Raw genomic sequence first — 23,846 nt, forward strand, 5'->3', positions numbered from 1 at the left:
ATATGATGGCGTTGCTGTCAGATTTCCTCCGAGCCATAAACCGTAGGTAGCGGTCATCCACTGCAGTATTAACCCTTGGGCAGCCTGAGCGAGGCATGTCATCGACAGTTCCTGTCTCTCTGTATCTCCACCATGTCCGAACAACGCCGCTTTGGTTCACTCCGAGACGCCTGGACACTTCCCTTGTTGAGAGCCCTTCCTGGCATAAAGTAACAATGCGGACGCGATTGAACCGCGGTATTGACCGTTTAGGCATGGTTGGACTACAGACAACATGGACCGTGTACCTCCTTACTGATGGAATGACTGGAACTGATCGGCTGTCGGACCCCCTCTGTCTAATAGGCGCTGCTCATGCATGGTTGTTTATATCTTTGGACGGGTTTAGTGATATCTCTGAACAGTCAAAGAGACTGCGTCCGTGATAAATATCCACAGTCGACGTCTTTCTGGGAACCGAGGTGATGCAAAACTTTTTTTGATGTGCGACTGTTCAATAATTCATTTCGTGCGCCTTTTCCATTTTTGTGTCAAACCTCGGTATTTTTTGAACAGTAACGGTCCTGGAACGTTCTGTGAGGATAAACCCTAAGGTAATTTTACATCTGGTGATTTCTCTTAGTGCTGAGTTCTGTTCAAATGGTTCAAATGGCTCTGAGCACTATGGGACTTAACATCTGTGGTCATCAGTCCCCTAGAACTTAGAACTACTTAAACCTAACTAACCTAAGGACATTACCCACATCCACGCCCGAGGCAGGATTCGAACCTGCGGCCGTAGCAGTCGCGCGGTTCCGGACTGCGCGCCTAGAACCGCTAGACCACCGCGGCCGGCACTGAGTTCTGTTGCCTAGTGAGTATGTAATCTGGTGATAAAACCAGTCCACTATTTCTTGTTCTCTGGAGACAGCGTAAAATTGCAACGATCATCTTACGAAAGTCACAGAATACAGATTCAATTTCTCCGCCGCTTTCAGGTGCCTTGCGTCCCTTAAGGTATTTCAGATCTGTCTATGGAACTTCCAAAATAAGTATTTATTTTAGCTCAAGCGTTTCGTTTTGTTGATTTAAAAATCGCCATGTTTTCATTTTCGCCGCAGACCTAGAAGTAGTGCCTGTATTTATAACTCTAAGCAATTATGCTGCAACTGTGGACACAACTGTGTCATGGAAGCATATAGTTGAAGACTGCAAGACATGGAAAATCCTACAGAAAGCAGTCATCAAGCTGACGATACCGAATGAATACATGTGCTATGAAGAAACACATCTATGGGTCCAGTAGCACCATGTTTCACATTTTTGGGTGCTCTAAAATTCGCTTTAGAAACTTCTAGAACGTGTAGAGGGGACTGTGTGGAAAAATTTTGAATTCCAACTCGTGTCTGGAAACGTGCTGTTTCCGTGCTATAACCATGTGAAAACATGAAACTTCCTGGCTGATTGAAACTGTGTGTCGGACCAAGATTCGAACTCGGGACCTTTGCCTTTCGCGGGCAAGTGTTCTACCAACTGAGCTACTCAAGCACGACTGACGACCCGTCCTCACAGCTTTACTTCTGCTAGTACCTCGTCTCGTACCTTACAAACTTTACAAAAGCTCTCGGTCCGGCACCCAGTTTCAATCTGCCAGGATGTTTCATATCAGCGCACACTCCGCTGTAGAGTGAAAATCTCATTCTACATTTGAATACATGTCGGTAACACGACCACTTTTAAAAGTAATTTATTAGGCGTGGCCCAGTACAACATCGACATCGAAGTGGTTGGTGGCTGATTTTGGGGTGGGAACCAAACAGCGGGGTAATCGGTCCCATCGAATTAGGAAAGTCGGCCGTACCCTTTCAATGGAACCATCACGGCATTTGCCTGACACTATTTAGGGAAATCACGGAAACCTAAATCAGCCGATGGCCGGACGCGGGTTTGAACCGTCGTCCAGTACATCACTTGTTTTACAATTCCACTCATTAATAACCATAGAAACAGACATGAAAGTTATCAGTTTTCAAAGACACTGTTGTTTACAGTTAAACTTGCCGCTTTTATCATTGTCAAAAGAGGGTTAGCATTCTGATCCACTGGAAGTAAAGTTCGATGTGGGGACCACCAAGTTCGGTGCACACATTGTACCTGCGAATAATGTTGTGCTACACAAGCTCTATCACACCTTGTTTCTCTGCAGTCTATTCTGCAGCGACCACAATTAGTGCTACTAAATTTTCTTCTGTCTGTACAGGAGTTTCATCAACCGAACTTTTCATTCGAGCCTTCGACCACGTGAATGAGGCTCGGACTACGTCAGTGAGGTAGGATAGACATCAAACAACGTCTGGCGATCGGACATAATCACCCCTGCCCCCCCCCCCCCCTTCCTGCTCGTCCTGCCTCCGTGCCCACCTACACCCACCTATAGTCGAGTTGGCATAAGTTGATTCCTGACAGCTGGCAACCCCCTTGGCAGTTCTCAACTACGAAGCGCAAACAGCTGCAGGCGAAAAAACTAGTCATCTACAGAGCTCCGGCAACACCGAGGCGTTGCTATAGAAGAGTTTATAAAAACGCGTAATGTGATTGGTTGTAGTAGGCACGCGAAGTTGCTCCACCCAGTCCATTGCAACTGTCAGGGATTCTCTTGCAGCGACTCGACTACAGCAAACACATTTTCAAACGCCTGTAGCAGGTAAACGATACGTTTTAGAATATGGATTCCAATCCAAAATATTGTCTATTCAGTCCCCTGTACAAGTCCTAGAAGTTTTTAAGGGGAATTTTAGAGTACCCTGTATAATTAAAAAATAGCGAACCTTTTCTTTGATGTGAATGAATCATCCTTGACAGTAGTTAACATTCAGAATAATGGTTTGTACATACAAAATGTCTTTTGAGAGCTTATGTCACAATACAGGTTTGTGGTGGGGAGGAATGTGTATGAATTCACGAAGATATAACCTCTGGTTGCAGGACGAGAACAGCGGCAGCAAGACGGTTCAGCGCAAAGACGCCAGATGGCAGCCACGAGTCTCCGTCACCAGTGTGTCCAGCTTGCCCTTCCCAGACGCTGTGGCCACCACACCCAAGAAAGCGTCTAAAAGGTTGTAATCCCATCTACTCGATTACTAACTCGAATGCGGCATGTTTGACACGAGAGATATCGGAAATCTGAGTTCAAATCGAGAGCGAAAAAATATGGGCTCCTCTAAAGGAGACACTGGTACCCTAACCGTAAGTGCCTTCTCCATGAAGGTGCGTAACGTATTTGTAGTTCTCAGCATCATAGAGAACCTTCAGGCATTTGGAAGGAATAGAATTGTTCTGAATTGTTGGCTCAAAGCAGTCTGTCTCTATGTCTATGTCCAAGCTGTGTTTGGAGGTAGTACTTGGCTCACACTGGCTGTTGTATGGGGCAATCAAGCAGATTATGGTGGCCTTGAAGCTTTTCCTGATGCTAATATTCTGACTTGGAAAACATGGAGTATCTCAGAGACTACAGGGCTGTTGGCTAAACAGCCTTATGGTACTCTAGTTCCAAGCATGCCATTTGTTTTGAGTACACGAAAGAAGAAGAAATTAAATGCTGATGAGTACCTTTTTATATGGGCTAAAGTTGGTAATGGCAATTGCTATCTATCCTTTATTAGAAAGGACAGTCCCTTAACCAGAGTTCTGTGTCTTCTTTTTTAATTGTCAGCTGCCATATAATTATTGTATTGGCCTGCTCACCTTAACTACGGAAGAAATAGAGGAGATTTAACTTTTGGCGTGTTTTCAATATTGCAAACCAACATAAAAAGCAAGCTTAAATCTCAATAGGATAAGTAACCTGTTTATTTCAATGTCATTAACATTTAAAAAATTTAGATAACACAAGGTCTCAACCAATTATCGATGACTATAAATTTTCTTTTTCTTTAGTTTTTGCTTATTTAGAAAAACGCTTTAATTTTGATGAACTTTCTAAATTTGAAAGAAAGTCATTTCTAAAGGAGCTAAATAATTTATTTTCTACATACAAGAGAATTGTTGATGTTATTGATGTTTCAAAGCCAAAACAAAAACTGTCTTTGAATACATACAGCCTTCTCAATCAATTCTCGTTAATTGAGATTAACTTTTCTGGCTCTATATGAAGCTCTAAACATTTTACAGAACTGCCAAACGTCAAGTAGCAAATGATGCATAATTTTAAATAGTGTTGATCATAAATTATGAGTATTTGAAAAATAGTTAAATACGTATTCGTTATTACTGCAACATGAACACAGTGTGCAAAAACACTTATGTCATGTCAACCAAATGAAGAAATGGAAAATTTATGTATTCCATTAAAATTATTGTTGTGGTCTTCAGTCTAGAGACTGGTTTGACGAAATTTTCCATGGTACACCATCCTGTGCAAGCTTCTTCATCTTCAAGTAACTACTGCAAACTACATCCTTCTGGATCTGCTTAGTGTATTCATCCCCCTGTACGGAGGGAGACAAAGAGCTGAATAACCTCCACACTCCTCTCCAATGCTAAATTCGTGATCCCTTGATGCATCAGAACATGTCCTGCCAACCGATCCCTTCCTCTACTCAGGTTGTGCCACAAATTCTTCTTCTCCACAATTCTGTTCAGTACCTCCTCATTAGTTACTCGATCTACCCATCCAATCTTTAGTATTCTTCTGTAGCACCACATTTCTAAAGCTTCTATTCTCTTCTTGACTAAACTATTTATCGTCCATGTTTCACTTCCATACATGGCTACACTCCATACAAATACTTTCGGAAAAGACTTCCTGACACCTAAGTCTATACCTGATGTTAACAAATTTCTCTTCTTCAGAAACGATTTCCTTCCCATTGCCAGTCTAACATTTATATCCTATCTACTTCGACCATCATCAGCTATTTTGTTTCCTAAATGACAAAACTCATTTACAACTTTAATTATCTCATTTCCTAATCTAATTTCTTTAGCATCACTTGATTTAATTTGACTACATTCCATTATCTTCGTTTTGCTTTTGTTGATGGTCATCTTATACCTTCCTTGCAAGACACTATCCATTCCACTCAACTGCTTTTCCAGGTCCTTTGCTGTCTCCGACAGAATTTCAATGTCATCAGCTGACCTCAAAGTTTTTATTTTTTCTCCATGGATTTTAATTCCTACCCCGAATTATTCTTTTGTTTCCTTTACTATTTGCTCAATATATGGACTGAATAACATCAGGGATAGGCTACAACCCTGTCTCACTCTCTTCCCTACCACTGCTTCCCTTTCATGCCCCTCGACTCTTTTAACTGCCACCTGGTTTCTGTACAAATTGTAAATAGCCTTTCGCTCCCTGTATTTTACCCCTCCCACCAGCATTTGAAAGAGAGTCTTTCAGTCAACATTGTCAAAAGGTTTTCCTAAGTCTACAAATGCTAGAAACGTAGGTTTGCCTTTCCTTAATCTATTTCCTAAGACAATTCGTAGGTCAGTATGCCTCACGTGTTCCAACATTTCTACGGAATCCAAACCCATCATCCCCGAGGTCGTCTGCTACCAGTTTTTCTATTCGTTTGTAAAGAATTCGTGTTAGTATTTTGCAGCTGTGACTTTTTAAACTGATAGTTCGGCAATTTTTGCACCTGTCAACACCTGCTTTCTTTGGGATTAGTCTTACTATATTCTTCTTGAAGTCTGAGGGTATTTCGCATGTCTGATACATCGGTAGAGTTTTGTCAGGGCTGGCTCTCCCAATGTTCTAATGAAATGTTTTCTACTCTCGGGGCCTTGTTTCGACTACGGTCTATCAGTGCTTTGTCAAATTCTTCACGTAGTATCATATCTCCCATTTCATCTTCATCTAGATCCTCTTCCATTTCCATAATATTGCCCTCAAGTACATAGCTCCTGTATAGACCCTCTATATACTCCTTCCACTTCTCTGCTTCCCTTCTTTGATTAGGACTGGTTTTTCATATAAGCTGTTAATATTCATACAAGAGGTTCTCTCTTCTCCAAACGTCTCTTTAATTTTCCTGTAGGCAGTATCTATCTTACCGCTAATGATATATGTCTCTACATCCTTAGATTTGTCCTCTAGGCATCCTTGCTTAGCCATTTTGCACTTCCTGTGGAGACGTTTGTATTCCTTTTTGCCTCCTATATTTACTGCGTTTTTATATTTTCTCCCTTCATCATTTAAATTCAGAATCTCTTCTCTTACCCAATGATTTCTTCTAGCCCTCGTCTTTTTACATACTTGATCTCTCAAAGCTACTCATTCTTCTTCTACTGTATTTCTTTCCCCCAGTCTTCTCAATCATTGCCTAATGCTCTCTCTAAAACTCTCTACAACCTCTGGTTCTTTCAGCTTATCCAGGTCCTGAATCCTTAAATTCCCATCCTTTGCAGTTTCTTCAGTTTTAATCTACCGTTCATAATCAATAGATTGTGGTCAGAGCCCACATCTGCCCCTGGAAATGTCTTATAGTTTAAAACCTGGTTCCTAAATCTCTGTCTTAGCATTATATAATATATCTGAAACCTTCCAGTGTCTCCATGCCTCTACCAAGTACACAACCTTCTTTCATGATTCTTAAACCAAGTGTTAGGTATGATTAAGTTATTCTCTGAGCAATATTCTACCAGGCGGCTTCCTCTTTCATTCCTTACCCCCATGCCATATTCACCTACTACTTTTCCTTCTCTTACTTTTCCTACTATCGAATTTCAGTCATCCATGACCATTAAATTTTCATCTTCCTTCACTATCTGAATAATTTCTTTTATCTCATAATACGTTTCGTCAATCTGTTCGTCATCTGCAGAGCTAGTTGGCATATAAACTTGTGCTACTGTGGTAGGCGTGGGCTTCGTGTCTATCTCGGCTACAATAAAGCGTTAACTAGTAGTTTATCAGCTCTCCTATTTTTTTATTCATTGTGAAAGCTATTCCTGCATTACCCCTATTTCATTTTGTATTTATAACCCTGTATTCACCTGACCAGAAGTCTTGTTCCTCCTGCCACCAACCTTCATTAATTCCCACTATATCTAACTTTAATCTATCCATTTCCCTTTTTAAATTTTCTAACCTATCTACCCTATTAAGGGATCTGACATTCCAGTCTCCGATCCGTAGAACGCCAGTTTTCTTTCTCCTGATAACGACGTCCTCATGAGTAGTCGCTGCCCGGAGATCCGAATTGAGGACTATTTTACTTCCGGAATATTTTACCCAAGAAGATGCCATCATCATTTAACCATACAGTAAAGCTGCATGCCCTCGAGAAAAATTACGGCTGTAGTTTCCATTAAACTTAGAAAGTGAATTATTTACAGACTGCAATTTCAAAGAAATTTCTGAATTTCCTGAAAAAAATGAAAGCTAATACACATGTCCACATGCCTAAAAAATCAAAATAACTTTAACAAAATAAGAATTTTACTTTAGCTTTAGTTTTAAAAGTCCAAATACTTCTAAAAGTTTACCTAGTTTTATGAACTTACATTTTGATGGAACTCTAATGAATAGTAACATATAATGATTGAGTAACATATAATGAATGAGTAACATATAATTACGTAATTATTCAAGTAAATTTGTGATTTTTTAAATTTTGTAGTAATTTACCATTCTGATTAATATTAACAGTAAAGTTACAAATAAATAATTGGCAGTAGTAACGAGGAAAAATATAATATGAATATAATTTCTGTGATGGTGAACTTCATTTTTTCAGTTATAGATACCAGTTTTATTTAATTTATCTATTAATAGGGAATGAGCAGATCGTTTGTCATAAAATCAGCATACAGATCAATAATGACATGGCATTCATCGCTAAAAGTGAACAGAACTAGGTCTTTTCCCCATGGCTTCACCCACATATGCATTCGACAAATGTACTGCACACACATCCTATGCCTGCTGTGCGTCCATCTCTTCTTTCACCCTGTTCTCTGTCCAGCTCATCCTCCCACCTCTCTCTCTGTTTACCTCTTCCACCTCTTATCTTTGTCCAACTCCTCCATCCTGCCTCTATGAGTGTTTCTTCCTCCCACCTTCCTCTGTTCACATCCTCCTCCCTGCTCTTCCTTTTCTACCAGCACACTGTCCCACTACACGTTCACTGGGTTTCCTGCGTCTCTCCCGCCTCCTCCTCCCTCTCTCTGTTCACCTCCTTCTTCCTCTCTCTCTGTCCATCTCCTCCACCTCTCCCCCCATCAATGTCCACCTCCTACTCCTCCTCCTCCACAATTCCTCCACTCCAGGCGACAGAATACACACATCAAAAAGAGTTTTGCACCACCCCAGGTCCCAGAACTCCTGAAAACAGAGATTGATTGTAGACATTGCATGACAGACACAGTCCCTTTGACTGTTCAGAGATACCACTAAACCCGCCCAAAGATGTAACCAACCATGCATGAGCAGCGCCAATTAGACGGAGGGGGTTCGATTGCCGATCAGTTCCACTTATTCCACCAGGAAGGAGGTACACGACTCGTGTTGTCTGTAGTTCACAAATGCCTAGACGGTTCGATCGCGTCCGCATTGTTACTTTGTGCCAGAATGGCTCTCAATAAGGGTCCAGGCGTCTCGGAATGAACCAAAGCGATCGTGTTCAGACATGGAAAAATTTAGCCTGGAAATCCGGTTAAGTACCTTCTATAACAGTGACTTGCGTGTCAGATAACTGTCCTATGACCTATCGCTGAGTATATAAGTTTTCTTCTATGTTACTGCTGTCAGCTCTTAGATAGTGACTATTCTTGATCACGTTTCACATATCTGTCGTATAGTGCCATCGTGGAACTGGCAGGTCAAAGAGTCTACATTACCTGTCTTTTCCCGTCATCAGTAGCCTCCTATAAAGAGGAACTTGTAACTCCATGTACATAGATTATTAAGATGTGACGTGTATACAGCAGCAGAATGATGTCTACTTGTATTATGTACCTCAGTTAACTGTCCTATGTTCTATCGCAGAGTATATCTGGAACCATTGAACTGTACTGAAGGACTCGCCAACAAATTACACACTGAGCTTTACCCTCCTTTGTCTCCATAAAGCCCATTTCTAATTAGCTTTCGTTGTACTTACGCTTCATGGTTATTCCACTTCCACAGGATATTGGAACCAATGGAGTACTTGCAGCGTTTGCACATAATAAATCCGGCGGTGGAGCTTCTTGTGATTGTTCTTCCTTTGGTCGTCCTCCCTCCTCATTCATTTCAACTGGAAACTTCCCTTGTTCTTCAATGATCCTGACTTCAGCCACCGATCCATGTTACAAGTAATAAACTGGTCAAAAATTGACTTATGAAATAGATAGTGCACTGACAAAACAAATTTAATATTTAATGATGCCTGGGGCGCATACGTACCAGCTAGCGCTGAGACTGGTCGACAAAGCTCGCTCCGCGCACACGTAAAAGGTTTCAGCGCATCTAGCGCCGTGAGAAGGCGCACCAACGACCCCCGTGTTGTTGCGAACAGAGAAGCCGCATTCTCCGGGACTAAACTGTGTATGCGTCTCACTTAGGAACCGCAAATGCTGCTTGGGAATACGACCTGAAGTAAAAGTACACATGTTTTTCACACGAAAAAAAAGTGATGAATGTTATTTTCACATTTTTGTTCAATAATTTTACTCATTATTTGGTGAAACGTGGCCGCGGACCCCCTAGAAAGATCCACACATTGGGAAGCCCTGGTCTACAGAATGTCGACATGTTACCTTGGCCTGCTCGATCACCAGATCTGTCTGCAGTGCAGTCGAGCGGATATGGGACATCACCGGACGGCAACTTCAGCGTCAAACAACTGTAACCGTCCGTGTATTGACCGACAAAGTACAACGGGCGTGGAACTCCAACCCAAAAACTGACATTTGCCGCCTGTACAACACAATGCACGTATGTGTTGCACCGGTTATGAGTGTAAAGGATCTCTTATTTGCAATGGCTTATCTCACGATTACATTAAACTTTGGTCTTGCGGTGTTTGTCACGGAAATATGGTACCTACACAAATGTGTTCCCGAAATTTCGTTACTGTACGTTAATTATTTTTTATTGTGTATGTCATATCCACAGCTGGTGGCTGACCGTGGTGGACCTGTTCGACCTGAGACTGCTGCAAGACCTGCGCTGCGCCAACATCCTGGTGGGCACGGCGCTGTCGCTGTTCATCGACCTGGTGTTCTTCACGCTGCTACCGCTCTACCTGTTCCACAAGGAGTTCTCGCGGCAGGACTCGGCGCTGTGCATGTCCGTGATGGGCATGGCCGACCTGGCAGGCCGCTTCAGCCTGGCCGTGATCGGCGCCTGCTGTTCCCCCAGCAACAGGCTCATCTTCCTCTGCAGCGCCGCCGCCTCTGTCCTCCTGCGAACGTGTGAGTACTCTTCTCTCCAGGGTCACTTACCTGAGGGCAGTGTCACTATCCTATGCATCACTTTGGAAGGCGCTCAAGTTTTGTGCTGTTCTCCGTATCCAGTTCTACCATAAGCCAGTGTTCAATGAAACGTAGACTGCAACAGCGGCATACTTCAGTGGCGATAGAGTTTTATTGTTCTCCGCAGCAACGGTTTGTAAACGTTGTCAATGTAGCAAGTAGCTCGCACCATAGCCTGGGAACAGATCTTTACACTTCATGCTCTCTATGCTTCTCTCTCTCTCTCTCTCTCTCTCTCTCTCTCTCTCTCTCTCTCTCTCTCTCTCTAGTTCTCTGACTGAACATCCCCGTCGACGTGACGCGCACCAATGGCGAATATCCAGGGCCGATTGGAGAACACTTTGCCCATTATTCGACATATGACCTGGCGCTCCCTTCTGCCTCCCACGTTATTCCTTCAGCAAGGACGCCCATATTTGGCCCTCACCTCACTCCCCTAGTTCTCAGGGAAAGGAGAAAAATAGTGTTATCAGCTTTTTCTCTTTCAAAAAAATGATTTAAAGTCGTTATTACGCAGGTTTCTAGCAGGGCCGGAACTGGAATTTCCTTATGACTACTTACAAATCGCCAGTCGTCTTCCAAAATATTAAAAGTAGTCCATACCTCCAGATCTAGCCTCTCCTCCATTTTCCGTCGGACCTTATTTGGTTTATTTTGGGTTCTTGGTGAGACCTTTCAAAGTAAATCTAAATGCGTTTCTCTGTAACGGAAATGAATTTATGAAATTTATTCCAGTGCTAAAAATGAAAAGAAAAATTATTCAATGATAAAAATCTTCCCCAGTGATCAGCTGAGTGGTGGCGTCGTCTTTTCGCGACGTTACGATGTTTCTAACCCATCATTCTTAAACGAATATGGATACGAAGCTCATCGAAATGTCGCGAGAAGACAACGCCACCACTCAGATGATCACTGGAGAAGATTTTTATCATCGGAATATGTCGAGAAAGCCTGCAATCAAAAACAGTTCATCTGCATTTAAGGTAATTTACGAGATGCTTAAAAGTGTTTACAGGAAGAAGAGAGAACTATACCCGTAGTGTTGTTCTAGATTCAATTACATTGTGCTCGCTATTAACAAAATGCAAACAATGAAGATGTAAAATCTTTATTATATTTGTCTAATAATGAAACTTTTTAATTCTATAATTTGCAAGTATTTCCCTTTCTCTTGAAAAAAGTTAGACAAAAATACAAAAATATCATTTAATTTTATACTGACAAATTAAATATAAGACAATGTTTAACTGCGAAATTTGTAAGTTACACCTGAAGAGAATTCACCAGTAAGTAGTTACATGTTTGGATATTTTCAGTGAAAATGGTCGAAAACAAATATTTTATGTATGCAACTCATAAGGGTAACACAACTTTGTATGTGATACGAAAGAGAAATCATTTGGTGGACATCGTTTCAGCTAGTGGTCACAGCGCTAATAGTTCAAACTGACAGCCTGTCACTGAAATGGCGACAGGTAAAAATATCTGCACCAAGCTCTGAGTTGCACGAGATTTATTATTTAATAGCGACCCCGCAACGTTTCGCAGTTGCTAAATACACTCCTGGAAATTGAAATAAGAACACCGTGAATTCATTGTCCCAGGAAGGGGAAACTTCATTGACACATTCCTGGGGTCAGATACATCACATGATCACACTGACAGAACCACAGGCACATAGACACAGGCAACAGAGCATGCACAATGTCGGCACTAGTACAGTGTATATCCATCTTTCGCAGCAATGCAGGCTGCTATTCTCCCATGGAGACGATCGTAGAGATGCTGGATGTAGTCCTGTGGAACGGCTTGCCATGCCATTTCCACCTGGCGCCTCAGTTGGACCAGCGTTCGTGCTGGACGTGCAGACCGCGTGAGACGACGCTTCATCCAGTCCCAAACATGCTCAATGGGGGACAGATCCGGAGATCTTGCTGGCCAGGGTAGTTGACTTACACCTTCTAGAGCACGTTGGGTGGCACGGGATACATACAGACGTGCATTGTCCTGTTGGAACAGCAAGTTCCCTTGCCGGTCTAGGAATGGTAGAACGATGGGTTCGATGACGGTTTGGATGTACCGTGCACTATTCAGTGTCCCCTCGACGATCACCAGAGGTGTACGGCCAGTGTAGGAGATCGCTCCCCACACCATGATGCCGGGTGTTGGCCCTGTGTGCCTCGGTTGTATGCAGTCCTGATTGTGGCGCTCACCTGCACGGCGCCAAACACGCATACGACCATCATTGGCACCAAGGCAGAAGCGACTCTCATCGCTGAAGACGACACGTCTCCATTCGTCCCTCCATTCACGCCTGTCGCGACACCACTGGAGGTGGGCTGCACGATGTTGGGGCGTGAACGGAAGACGGCCTAACGGTGTGCGGGACCGTAGCCCAGCTTCATGGAGACGGTTGCGAATGGTCCTCGCCGATACCCCAGGAGCAACAGTGTCCCTAATTTGCTGGGAAGTGGCGGTGCGGTCCCCTACGGCACTTCGTAGGATCCTACGGTCTTGGCGTGCATCCGTGCGTCGCTGCGGTCCGGTCCCAGGTCGACGGGCACGTGCACCTTCCGCCGACCACTGGCGACAACATCGATGTACTGTGGAGGCCTCACGCCCCACGTGTTGAGCAATTCGGCGGTACGTCCACCCGGCCTCCCGCATGCCCACTATACGCCCTCGCTCAAAGTCCGTCAACTGCACATACGGTTCACGTCCACGCTGGCGCGGCATGCTACCAGTGTTAAAGACTGCGATGGAGCTCCGTATGCCACGGCAAACTGGCTGACACTGACGGCGGCGGTGCACAAATGCTGCGCAGCTAGCGCCATTCGACGGCCAACACCGCGGTTCCTGGTGTGTCTGCTGTGCCGTGCGTGTGATCATTGCTTGTACAGCCCTCTCGCAGTGTCCGGAGCAAGTATGGTGGGTCTGACACACCGGTGTCAATGTGTTCTTTTTTCCATTTCCAAGAGTGTATGTATAAGAGTTAGATAGAAATCGTAACCTCCTTCTCCCCCTCGTGTCTCTACCCGTTTCCTCCTCGCCCTCCGTCCTAATTCTGCCCATTATCTTCCCCCACTCCCTGTACGTCTCCCATCCCACAATTTCTCTATCCATCTCCTACGCCTCCCTCACCCCTCTCCCCCCCCCACCCCCCCACCCACAATGAACCATGGACCTTGCCGTTGGTGGGGAGGCTTGCGTGCCTCAGCGATATAGATGGACGTACCGTAGTTGCAATCACAATGGAAGGATATCTATTGAGAGGCCAGAAAACCGTGTCGTTCCTGAAGAGCGGCAGCAGTCTTTTCAGTAGTTTCAGGGGCAACAGTCTGGATGGTTGACTGACCCGGCCTTGTAACACTAACCAAAACGGCCTTGCTGTGCTCGTACTGCGAACGGCTGAAAGCAAGGGGAAACTACAGCCGTAATTTTTCCCAAGGGCATACAGCTTTACTGTATGGTTAAATGATGATGGCGTCCTCTTGGGTAAAATATTCCGGAGATAAAATAGTCCCCCATTCGGATCTCCGGGCGAGGACTACTCAAGAGGACGTCGTTATCAGGGGAGAGAAAACTGGCGTTCTACATATCGGAGCGTGGAATGTCAGATCCCTTAATCGGGCAGGTGGGTTAGAATATTTAAAAAGGGACATGGATAGTTTAAAATTAGATATCGTGGGAATTAGTGAAGTTCGGTGGCAGGAGGAACAAGACTTTTGGTCAGGTGCATATAGGGTTATAAATACAAAATCAAATAGGGGTAATGCTGGACTAGGTTTAATAATGAATTTAAAAAAATAGGGGTGCCGGTAAGCTACTACAAAAAGCATAGTGAACGCATTATTGTGGCCAAGATAGACACGAAGCTCATGCCCACTACAGTAGTACAAGTTTATATGCCAGCTGGCTCTGCAGAAGATGAAGATATTGATGAAATGTATGATGAGATAAAAGAAATTATTCAGGTACTGAAGGGAGACGAAAATTTAATAGTCATGGCTGACTGGAATTCGAGAGTAAGAAAAGGGGCAGAAGGAAACATAGTAGGTGAATATGGAATGGGGATAAGAAATGAAAGAGGAAACCATCTGGTAGAATTTTGCATAGAGCATAACTTAATCATACCTAACACTTGGTTCAAGAATCATGAAAGAAGGTTGTATACATGGAAGAATCCTGGAGATACTAAAAGGTTTCAGATGGATTATATAATGGTAATATAGAGATATAGGGGCAGATGTGGACTCTGACCACAATCTATTGGTTATGAACTGTAGATTAAAACTGAAGAAGCTGCAAAAAGGTGGGAATTTAAGGAGATGGGACCTGGGTAAACTGACTAAACCAGAGGTTGTACAGAGTTTCAGGGAGAGTTCAAGGGAACAATTGACAGGAATGGGGTGTAGAAATACAGTATAAGAAGAATGGGTAGCTTTGAGGGATGAAATAATAAAGGCAGCAGAGGATCAAGTAGGTAAAAACACAAGGGTTAGTAGAAATCCTTGGGTAACAGAACATATATTGAATTTAACTGATGAAAAGTGAAAATATAAAAATGCAGTAAATGAAGCAGGCAAAAAGGAATACAAACGTCTCAAAAATGAGAATGACAAAAGGTGCAAAAATGGCTAAGCAGGAATGGCTAGAGGACAAATGTAAGGATTTAGATTCTTATCTCACTAGGGGTAAGATAGATACTGCCTATAGGAAAATTAAAGAGACCTTTAGAGAAAAGAGAGCCACTTGTATGAATATCAAGGGCTCAGATGGAAGCCCAGTTCTAAACAAAAAAGGGAAAGCAGAAAGGTTTAAGAGTATATAGAGGGTCTATACAAGGGCGATGTACTTGAGGACAATATTGTGGAAATGGAAGAGGATATAGATGAAGATGAAATGGGAGATACGATACAGCATGAAGAGTTTGAGAGAGCACTGAAAGACCTGAGTCGAAACAAGGATCCGGGAGTAGACAACATTCCATTAGAACTACTGACGGCCTTGGGAGAGCCAGTCCTGACAAAACTCTACCATCTTGTGAGCAAGATGTATGAGACAGGCGAAATACCCTCATACTTCAAGAAGAATATAATAATTCCAATCCCAAAGAAAGCAGGTGTTGACAGATGTGAAAATTACCGAACTATCAGTTTAATAAGTCACAGCTGCAAAATACTAACACGAATTATTTACAGTTGAATGGAAAAACTGGTAGGAGTCGACCTCGGGGAAGATCAATTTGGATTCCTTAGAAATGTTGGAACAGGTGAGGCAATACTGACCTTACGACTTATCTTAGAAGAAAGATTAAGGAAAGGCAAACCTACGTTTCTAGCATTTGTAGACTTAGAGAAAGCAATATTGACTGGAATACTCTATTTCAAATTCTTTAGGTGGCAGGGGTAAAATACAGGGAGCGAAAGGCTATTTACAATTTGTACAGAAACCAGATGTCAGTTATAAGAGTCGAAGGGTACGAAAAGGAAGCAGTGGTTGGGAAGGGTGTGAGACAGGGTTGTAGCCCCTCCCCGATGTTATTCGATCTGTATATTGAGCAAGCAATAAAGGTTCGCCGATGACATTGTAATTCTGTCAGAGACAGCAAAGGACTTGGAAGAGCAGGTGAACGGAATGGAGAGTGTCTTGAAAGGCGGATATAAGATAAACATAAAAAAAAGCAAAACGAGGATAATGGAATGAAGTCGAATAGAAGCGGGTGATGCTAAGGGAATTAGATTAGGAAATGAGATACTTAAAGTAGTAAAGGGGATTTGCTATTTGGGGAGCAAAATAACTGATGATGGTCGAAGTAGAGAGGATATAAAATTTAGACTAGCAATGGCAAGGAAAGCGTTTCTGAAGAAGAGATATTTGCTAACATCGAGTATAGATTTTAATGTCAGGGAGTCGTTTCTGAAAGTATTTGTATGGAGTGTAGCCATGTATGGAAGTGAAACATGGACGATAAATACACTCCTGGAAATTGAAATAAGAACACCTTGAATTCATTGTCCCAGGAAGGGGAAACTTTATTGACACATTCCTGGGGTCAGATACATCACATGTTCACACTGACAGAACCACAGGCACATAGACACAGGCAACAGAGCATGCACAATGTCGGCACTAGTACAGTGTATATCCACCTTTCGCAGTAATGCAGGCTGCTATTCTCCCATGGAGACGATCGTAGAGATGCTGGATGTAGTCATGTGGAACGGCTTGCCATGCCATTTCCACCTGGCGCCTCAGTTGGACCAGCGTTCGTGCTGGACGTGTGGACCGCGTGAGACGACGCTTCATCCAGTCCCAAACATGCTCAATGGGGGACAGATCCGGAGATCTTGCTGGCCAGGGTAGTTGACTTACACCTTCTAGACCACGTTGGGTGGCACGGGATACATGCGGACGTGCGTTGTCCTGTTGGAACAGCAAGTTCCCTTGCCGGTCTAGGAATGGTAGAACGATGGGTTCGATGACGGTTTGGATGTACCTTGCACTATTCAGTGTCCCCTCGACGATCACCAGAGGTGTACAGCCAGTGTAGGAGATCGCTCCCCACACCACGATGCCGGGTGTTGGCCTGTGTGCCTCGGTCGTATGCAGTCCTGATTGTGGCGCTCACCTGCACGGCGCCAAACACGCATACGACCATCATTGGCACCAAGGCAGAAGCGACTCTCATCGCTGAAGACGACACGTCTCCATTCGTCCCTCCATTCACGCCTGTCGCGACACCACTGGAGGTGGGCTGCACGATGTTGGGGCGTGAACGGAAGACGGCCTAACGGTGTGCGGGACCGTAGCCCAGCTTCATGGAGACGGTTGCGAATGGTCCTCGCCGATACCCCAGGAGCAACAGTGTCCCTAATTTGCTGGGATGTGGCGGTGCGGTCCCCTACGGCACTGCGTAGGATCCTACGGTCTTGGCGTGCATCCGTGCGTCGCTGCGGTCCGGTCCCAGGTCGACGGGCACGTGCACCTTCCACCGACCACTGGCGACAACATCGATGTACTGTGGAGACCTCACGCCCCACGTGTTGAGCAATTCGGCGGTACGTCCACCCGGCCTCCCGCATGCCCACTATACGCCCTCGCTCAAAGTCCGTCAACTGCACATACGGTTCACGTCCACGCTGGCGCGGCATGCTACCAGTGTTAAAGACTGCGATGGAGCTCCGTATGCCACGGCAAACTGGCTGACACTGACGGCGGCGGTGCACAAATGCTGCGCAGCTAGCGCCATTCGACGGCCAACACCGCGGTTCCTGGTGTGTCTGCTGTGCCGTGCGTGTGATCATTGCTTGTACAGCCCTCTCGCAGTGTCCGGAGCAAGTATGGTGGGTCTGACACACCGGTGTCAATGCGTTCTTTTTTCCATTTCCAGGAGTGTAGTTCAGACAAGAAGAGAATAGAAGTTTTCGAAATGTGGTCCTACAGAAGAATGCTGAAGATTAGCAAATGAGGAGGTATTGAATAGAATTGGGGAGAAGAGGAGTTTGTGGCACAGCTTGACAAGAAGAAGGGCCCGCTTGGTAGGACATGTTCTGAGGCATCAGGGGATCACTAATTTAGAATTGGAGGGCAGCGTGTAGGGTAAAAATGTAGAGGGAGACCAAGAGATGAATATACTAAGCACATTCAGAAGGATGTAGGTTGCAGTAAGTACTGGGAGATGAAGAAACTTGCACAGGATTGAGTACTATGGAGAGCTGCATCAAACCATTCTCAGGACTGAAGACCACAACAACAAAAACAACAACAACGCCTCCCTCTCTCTGACCTTATTTATTGTTATAGCAAGCGGAATATTGATTGCGAATAGAATTCAAAATAAATGGGTAAATCGTCTGGAATCATTAGTACAGGCGGTATGAGAGACAACTTTCCAGCTACTGGATCTCTGAGGATGGTAGCTTTAATGACTGTACCCGTTGTCCCGCAATCATAATGGATCGCGCTTATTCTTATTCGAGTTGCCTCCAAACGCTGTCTACACTCTTCTTCAATCTCATTGACTCGACTCTGTTTGCAACATGCCAATAACCACAGTAACACACTGAAACATCGTTTTCAATTGTTCTGTTTTTCGCAAAATATCACTACTCAATGTGGAATTTGTTGTTACCACGAAAACATGCGACAGTAGAACTGTCCGACGACCGTCACATTTCTCTCATTGAGATTTTCATACAAAAATGTGATCGAAACTTTTGACTTTTCTGGTGGATTTCCCAAAACTTTTCTTTCATACAGACTTTGTCCTGGCAATTACAAACACAAAATAAGCCTGCCGTATTGGACTATCTGTTCTCAAGTGACGATCTTTCATACATGCAGCAATTGATTTTTATTTATGTAAATTTACGTGTTCACATTATAATAGAAATTTTGTTTTTAAATTTATTGTGTGAATCACAATTATTAGCAGAAACTGGCTAGAGTAAAAGTATACGATAACAGAAGCAGAAAACCTTCCAGTTAACATGGGTCCGCAAAAGAGCTGTTTGAATCATACTTATTAATATATGATTACATCATGCCGCTGACTGCAGAGTGAAATGTTGTCTTAGTACAAATGTGTTTGATATTTTAACTACTATTTTAAGTCTCCAACTAATTTAGGTCAAATGCCAACTTGAACAATATTTACTACTGGAGTCAGTGCCCTCTCGTAATCGCACATTCACAACGATCTCGCAAATTGCTCATTTGGGGACCCATGTATACTGGAAGGTCTTCGCTTCTATTATCAATTAATTTCTCTCGTGCCAGTATTGACTGCTAATTATAATACATCACTCATGCAAATTTTCCTCTTGGGAGCCTCTTTCGCTCCTCTCTGCTTGACGCCCCAAGTATCGGTTTTGCCTTAAACTGGGCCTGCCAACGTCACCGTCGGTGACGAGGACCGTATAACTGCGTAGGCTTCCGCGGCCAGACAGTTGACATAAAAGTTCTTTCTGATTATGGTATACTGGAGAGAGAACGTTTCGGCGGCGGTTGTAATGGCATTCGTTTGGATCTACTGAGTCATCAGACACAGAAGACGGCTGCTGTTGATTGTGTTTTTCATGTTAGAGTTCGAACATAACAGTTAAACGTTTTTATACACTACTGGCCATTAAAATTCCTACACCACGAAGATGAAATGCTACAGACGCGAAATTTAACCGACAGGAAGAAGATGCTGTGATATGCAAATGATTAGCTTTTCAGAGCATTCACACAAGTTTGGCGCCGATGGCGTCACCTACAACGTGCTGAAATGAGGAAAGTTTTCGACCGATATCTCATACACAAACAACAGTTGACCGGCGTTGCCTGGTGAAACGTTGTTGTGATGCCTCGTGTAAGGAGGAAAAATGCGTACCACCACGTTTCCGACTTTGATAAAGATCGCATTTTAGTCAATCGCGATTGCGGTTTATCGTATTGTAACATTGCTGCACGCGTTGGTCGAGATCCAATGACTGTTAGCAGAATATGGAATCGGTGTGTTCAGGACGGTAATACGGAACGCTGTGCTGGACCCCAACGGCCTCGTATAATCAGCAGTCGAGATGACAGGCATCTTATCCGCATGGCTGTAACGGATCGTGCAGCCACGCCTCGATCCCTGAGTCAACAGATGGGGACGTTTGCAAGACGTCAACCATCTGCACGAACAGTTCGACGACTTTTGCAGCAGCATGGACTATCAGCTCAGAGATCATGGCTGCGGTTACTCTTGAGGCTGCATCACAGACAGGAGCGCCTGCGATGGTGTACTCAACGACGAACCTGGGTGCACGAATGGCAAAACGTTATTATTTTTTGCATGACTTCAGGCTCTGTTTACCGCATCATGATGGTCGCATCCGCGTTTGTCGACATCGTGGTGAACACACACTGGAAGCGTGTATTGCCGACCGGAGTGGCCGAGCGGTTCTAGGCGCTACAGTCTGGAGTCGCGCGACCGCTACGGTCGCAGGTTCGAATCTTGCCTCGTGCATGGATGTGTGTGATGTCCTTACGTTAGTTAGGTTTAAGTAGTCCCATAGTGCTCATAGTCATTTTTTGAAGCGTGTATTCGTCATCGCCATACTGGCGCATCACCCGGCGTGATGGTAGGGGTCCCATTGGTTACACGTCTCGGTCACCTCTTGTTCGCATTGACGGCACTTTGAACAGTGGACGTTACTTTTCAGATGTGTTATGACAAGTGGTTCTACCCTTCATTCGTTCCCTGCGAAACCCTACATTTCAGCAGGATAATGCACGACCGCATGTTGCAGGTTCTGTACGGGCTTTTCTGGATGCAGAAAATGTTCGAGTGCTGCCCTGGCCAGCACATTCTCCAGATCTCTCAGCAATTGAAAACGTCTGGTCAATGGTGGCCGAGCAACTGGCTCGTCACAATACGCCAGTCACTACTCTTGATAAACTGTGGTATCGTGTTGAAGCTGCATGGGCATCTGTACCTGTACACGCCATCCAAGCTGTGTTTGACTCAATGCCCAGGCGTATCGAGGCCGTTATTCCGGCCAGAGGTGGTTGTTCTGGGTACTGATTTCTCAGGATCTATCCACCCAAATTGCGTGAAAATGTAGTCACGTGTCAGTCCTATATAATATATTTGTCCAATGAATACCCATTTATTATCTGCATTTTTTCTTGATGTAGTAATTTTAATGGGCAGTAGTATATTTAGATGTATAGTCGTTTCACACAGATAAATATGGACAAATTATAAAGTGCACTGTGCTGGGACTAGTTTACGGTATAAGGTAATATTGTATGAGACAGAGCTGCAGCAGCCTTCGTGGTGCCTGTTGCAGCGTACATCTTCGTCAGTAACTTCACTGCCGTGGTGGTGCTGTCGGCGCTGCTGGGGTTCTGCAAGTGCTTCATGCTGGCAGTCAGTCCGCTGGTCATCGCAGACGCCTGCGCTCCGGAGAGGTTCCCTGCCGCCTTTGGTCTTCAGACTGTCATGGGCGGAGTCTTGAACATGGCGTTCGGACCTGCTATTGGTTAGTTTACACTACTCGCTACTCCTTTATTTCAAAACGTTTTCTTGTTCTCTTGTTTCCTCTCTTACTGCTTCCGAACATCTCCATTGTACATACGCTTGCCGAAACAGTACTGGATGAGTGAAGATAACCTGGCACGTCACTGAGAGTATATCATGTCCTGGATAGCTTGAAATAAAATATGCAATATTAATGAAGAAAAGCTTCCAAATTAGTAGTTTTATTGCCCAGATGGCAGTTAATACGTATCTGATAACTAGTTTCAGCGAAGTTATATTGCCATCTTCATATTATCGGATGTGTGAATTATAAAGCCCCTACGTGTGACTTATTGCTGGAAACATGAGGAAAACTCACAGAAAAGACACTCCCATCTAACACTAAGTACACAAAAATAAAAGCCATAACTGTATCAGCAAAGCACAGAGCTGCTAGATACACCAGTGAGAATACATCCACTGCTGTCAGATGTGCGTTAAATGTGTCCGAACAGTATACAGTATATACAGGATGTTACAAAAAGGTACGGCCAAACTTTCAGGAAACATTCCTCACACACAAAGACAGAAAATATGTTATGTGGACATGCGTCCGGAAACGCTTACTTTCCATGTTAGAGCTCATTTTATTAATTCTCTTCAAATCACATTAATCATGCAATGGAAACACACAGAAACAGAACGTACCAGCGTGATTTCAAACACTTTATTACAGGAAATGTTCAAAATGTCCTCCGTTAGCGAGGATACATGCATCCACCCTCCGTTGCATGGAATCCCTGATGCGCTGATGCAGCCCTGGAGAATGGCGTATTGTATCACAGCCGTCCACAAAACGAGCACGAAGAGTCACTACATTTGGTACCGGGGTTGCGTAGACAAGAGCTTTCAAATGCCCCCATAAATGAAAGTCAAGAGGGTTGAGGTCAGGAGAGCGTGGAGGCCATGGAATTGGTCCGCGTCTACCAATCCATCGGTCACCGAATCTGTTGTTGCGAAGCGTACGAACACTTGAACTGAAATGCGCAGGAACTCCATCGTGCATGAACCACATGTTGCGTCGTACTTGTAAAGGCACATGTTCTAACAGCACAGGTAGAATATCCCGTATGAAATCATAATAACGTGTTCCTTTGAGAGTAGGTGGAAGAACATACTGACGAATCTAAAATGAGCTCTAACATTGAAATTAAGCGTTTCCGGACACATGTCCACATAACATCTTTTCTTTATTTGTGTGTGAGGAATGTTTCCTGAAAGTTTGGCCGTACCTTTTTGTAACACCCTGTATATCGACTGCTATCTGTTCAATAAGACTTCTATTTTGAGAGCTTTTTTACACTAATATAGAGATGCTCTTATTCTGATAATGTCAGGTAATTATATTCAATATTAGTTCAAAAAGAGGGCATAACTTCAGTGCATTCTGATATATACCATTAGAGCGGGAATGACCCATAAGGAATCAATTTGGTGGATGGAAGTAGCTGGTGAAGATGTTATGCAAGTGAAATTTTCCTACTTACAGGGCACGTTCGCATCCTATAGTTATTTGGTAGTGGACGAGCTTGCAAGGAACATGGTAACTCTTCCCTACACCTGTTATGTGACGCAATAAGAAGATAAGATGTACCACAAGTTTGTTACGGAACAGAGCCTACGATACATCTTTGGACTATCAAAACTACATTCAATATTATCACGCTAGCATTCAATATTTTCACGTTAGCTTTGAACTTGAATGAAACATTTTAAGGGGGGTGGGCACATAGTACTTATAGAACGTTGTTGTAACACAGCTAATGACCCACTTTAAGAAAGACATTACCCGTGTGAAAATGGTAAAGTACGCCGCAACAGGGGTAATGACGGGACGGCTCATCTTGTGGATGCTACTCAAATGTCGACGCACAGATGGTGGTAGAGAGGGACATACCGACGACGACCTCGTAACTTGACTAGGACTGCGAGTAAATGAGACGAAGATGAAGGAGAACAACGAGATGCTGGCAGTTTTATAGACTCGCGGTTCGAATTTCCTGTTGAACTACGCCTTCACCATCTGGCTCCAGCGCCATCACAAGCGGAGTGAGATGAAAGAACCGCCTCCGACCCTTCTCTAGCATTAGCCAGTGATGGACATCCTGTACAGTTGACAAAACGTGACCAAATAGTGCCGTCAGCAGAGGAGAAGCATATTGTTAGGTGCCCTTGACACCAGGCTGTCGGGACTGTACTGTATCGCTCAGCCTAACTGCCAAAATAGGCGTCGTTTTTGCCGCCCTAAAGCTTCTAATGCAGTTTCCCCGCCCTTACTGCAACATTGCAGTGTACTCAAATAAACACCCCAGTAACGTCATGAGAAGAAGGTAGAACTGTAGGACAA

The 23,846-nt window shown here is 44.0% G+C and overlaps 1 protein-coding gene across 1 annotated transcript in view; it reads left to right on the forward strand.

The window, feature by feature from the left end:
* LOC126354827 (monocarboxylate transporter 13-like) overlaps window positions 1-23,846 on the forward strand; it is a 130,654-nt gene that overhangs the window by 86,152 nt on the left and 20,656 nt on the right. Inside the window, exons 6-8 of the mRNA XM_050004770.1 lie at window positions 2,965-3,095; window positions 10,085-10,383; window positions 21,270-21,461. Coding sequence (XP_049860727.1) covers window positions 2,965-3,095; window positions 10,085-10,383; window positions 21,270-21,461 — 622 coding nt within the window. The remainder of the gene's footprint in view (window positions 1-2,964; window positions 3,096-10,084; window positions 10,384-21,269; window positions 21,462-23,846) is intronic.

The sequence above is a fragment of the Schistocerca gregaria genome, chromosome 3 (genome assembly GCF_023897955.1).
Source record: "Schistocerca gregaria isolate iqSchGreg1 chromosome 3, iqSchGreg1.2, whole genome shotgun sequence".
NCBI classification, from domain to species: domain Eukaryota; kingdom Metazoa; phylum Arthropoda; class Insecta; order Orthoptera; family Acrididae; genus Schistocerca; species Schistocerca gregaria.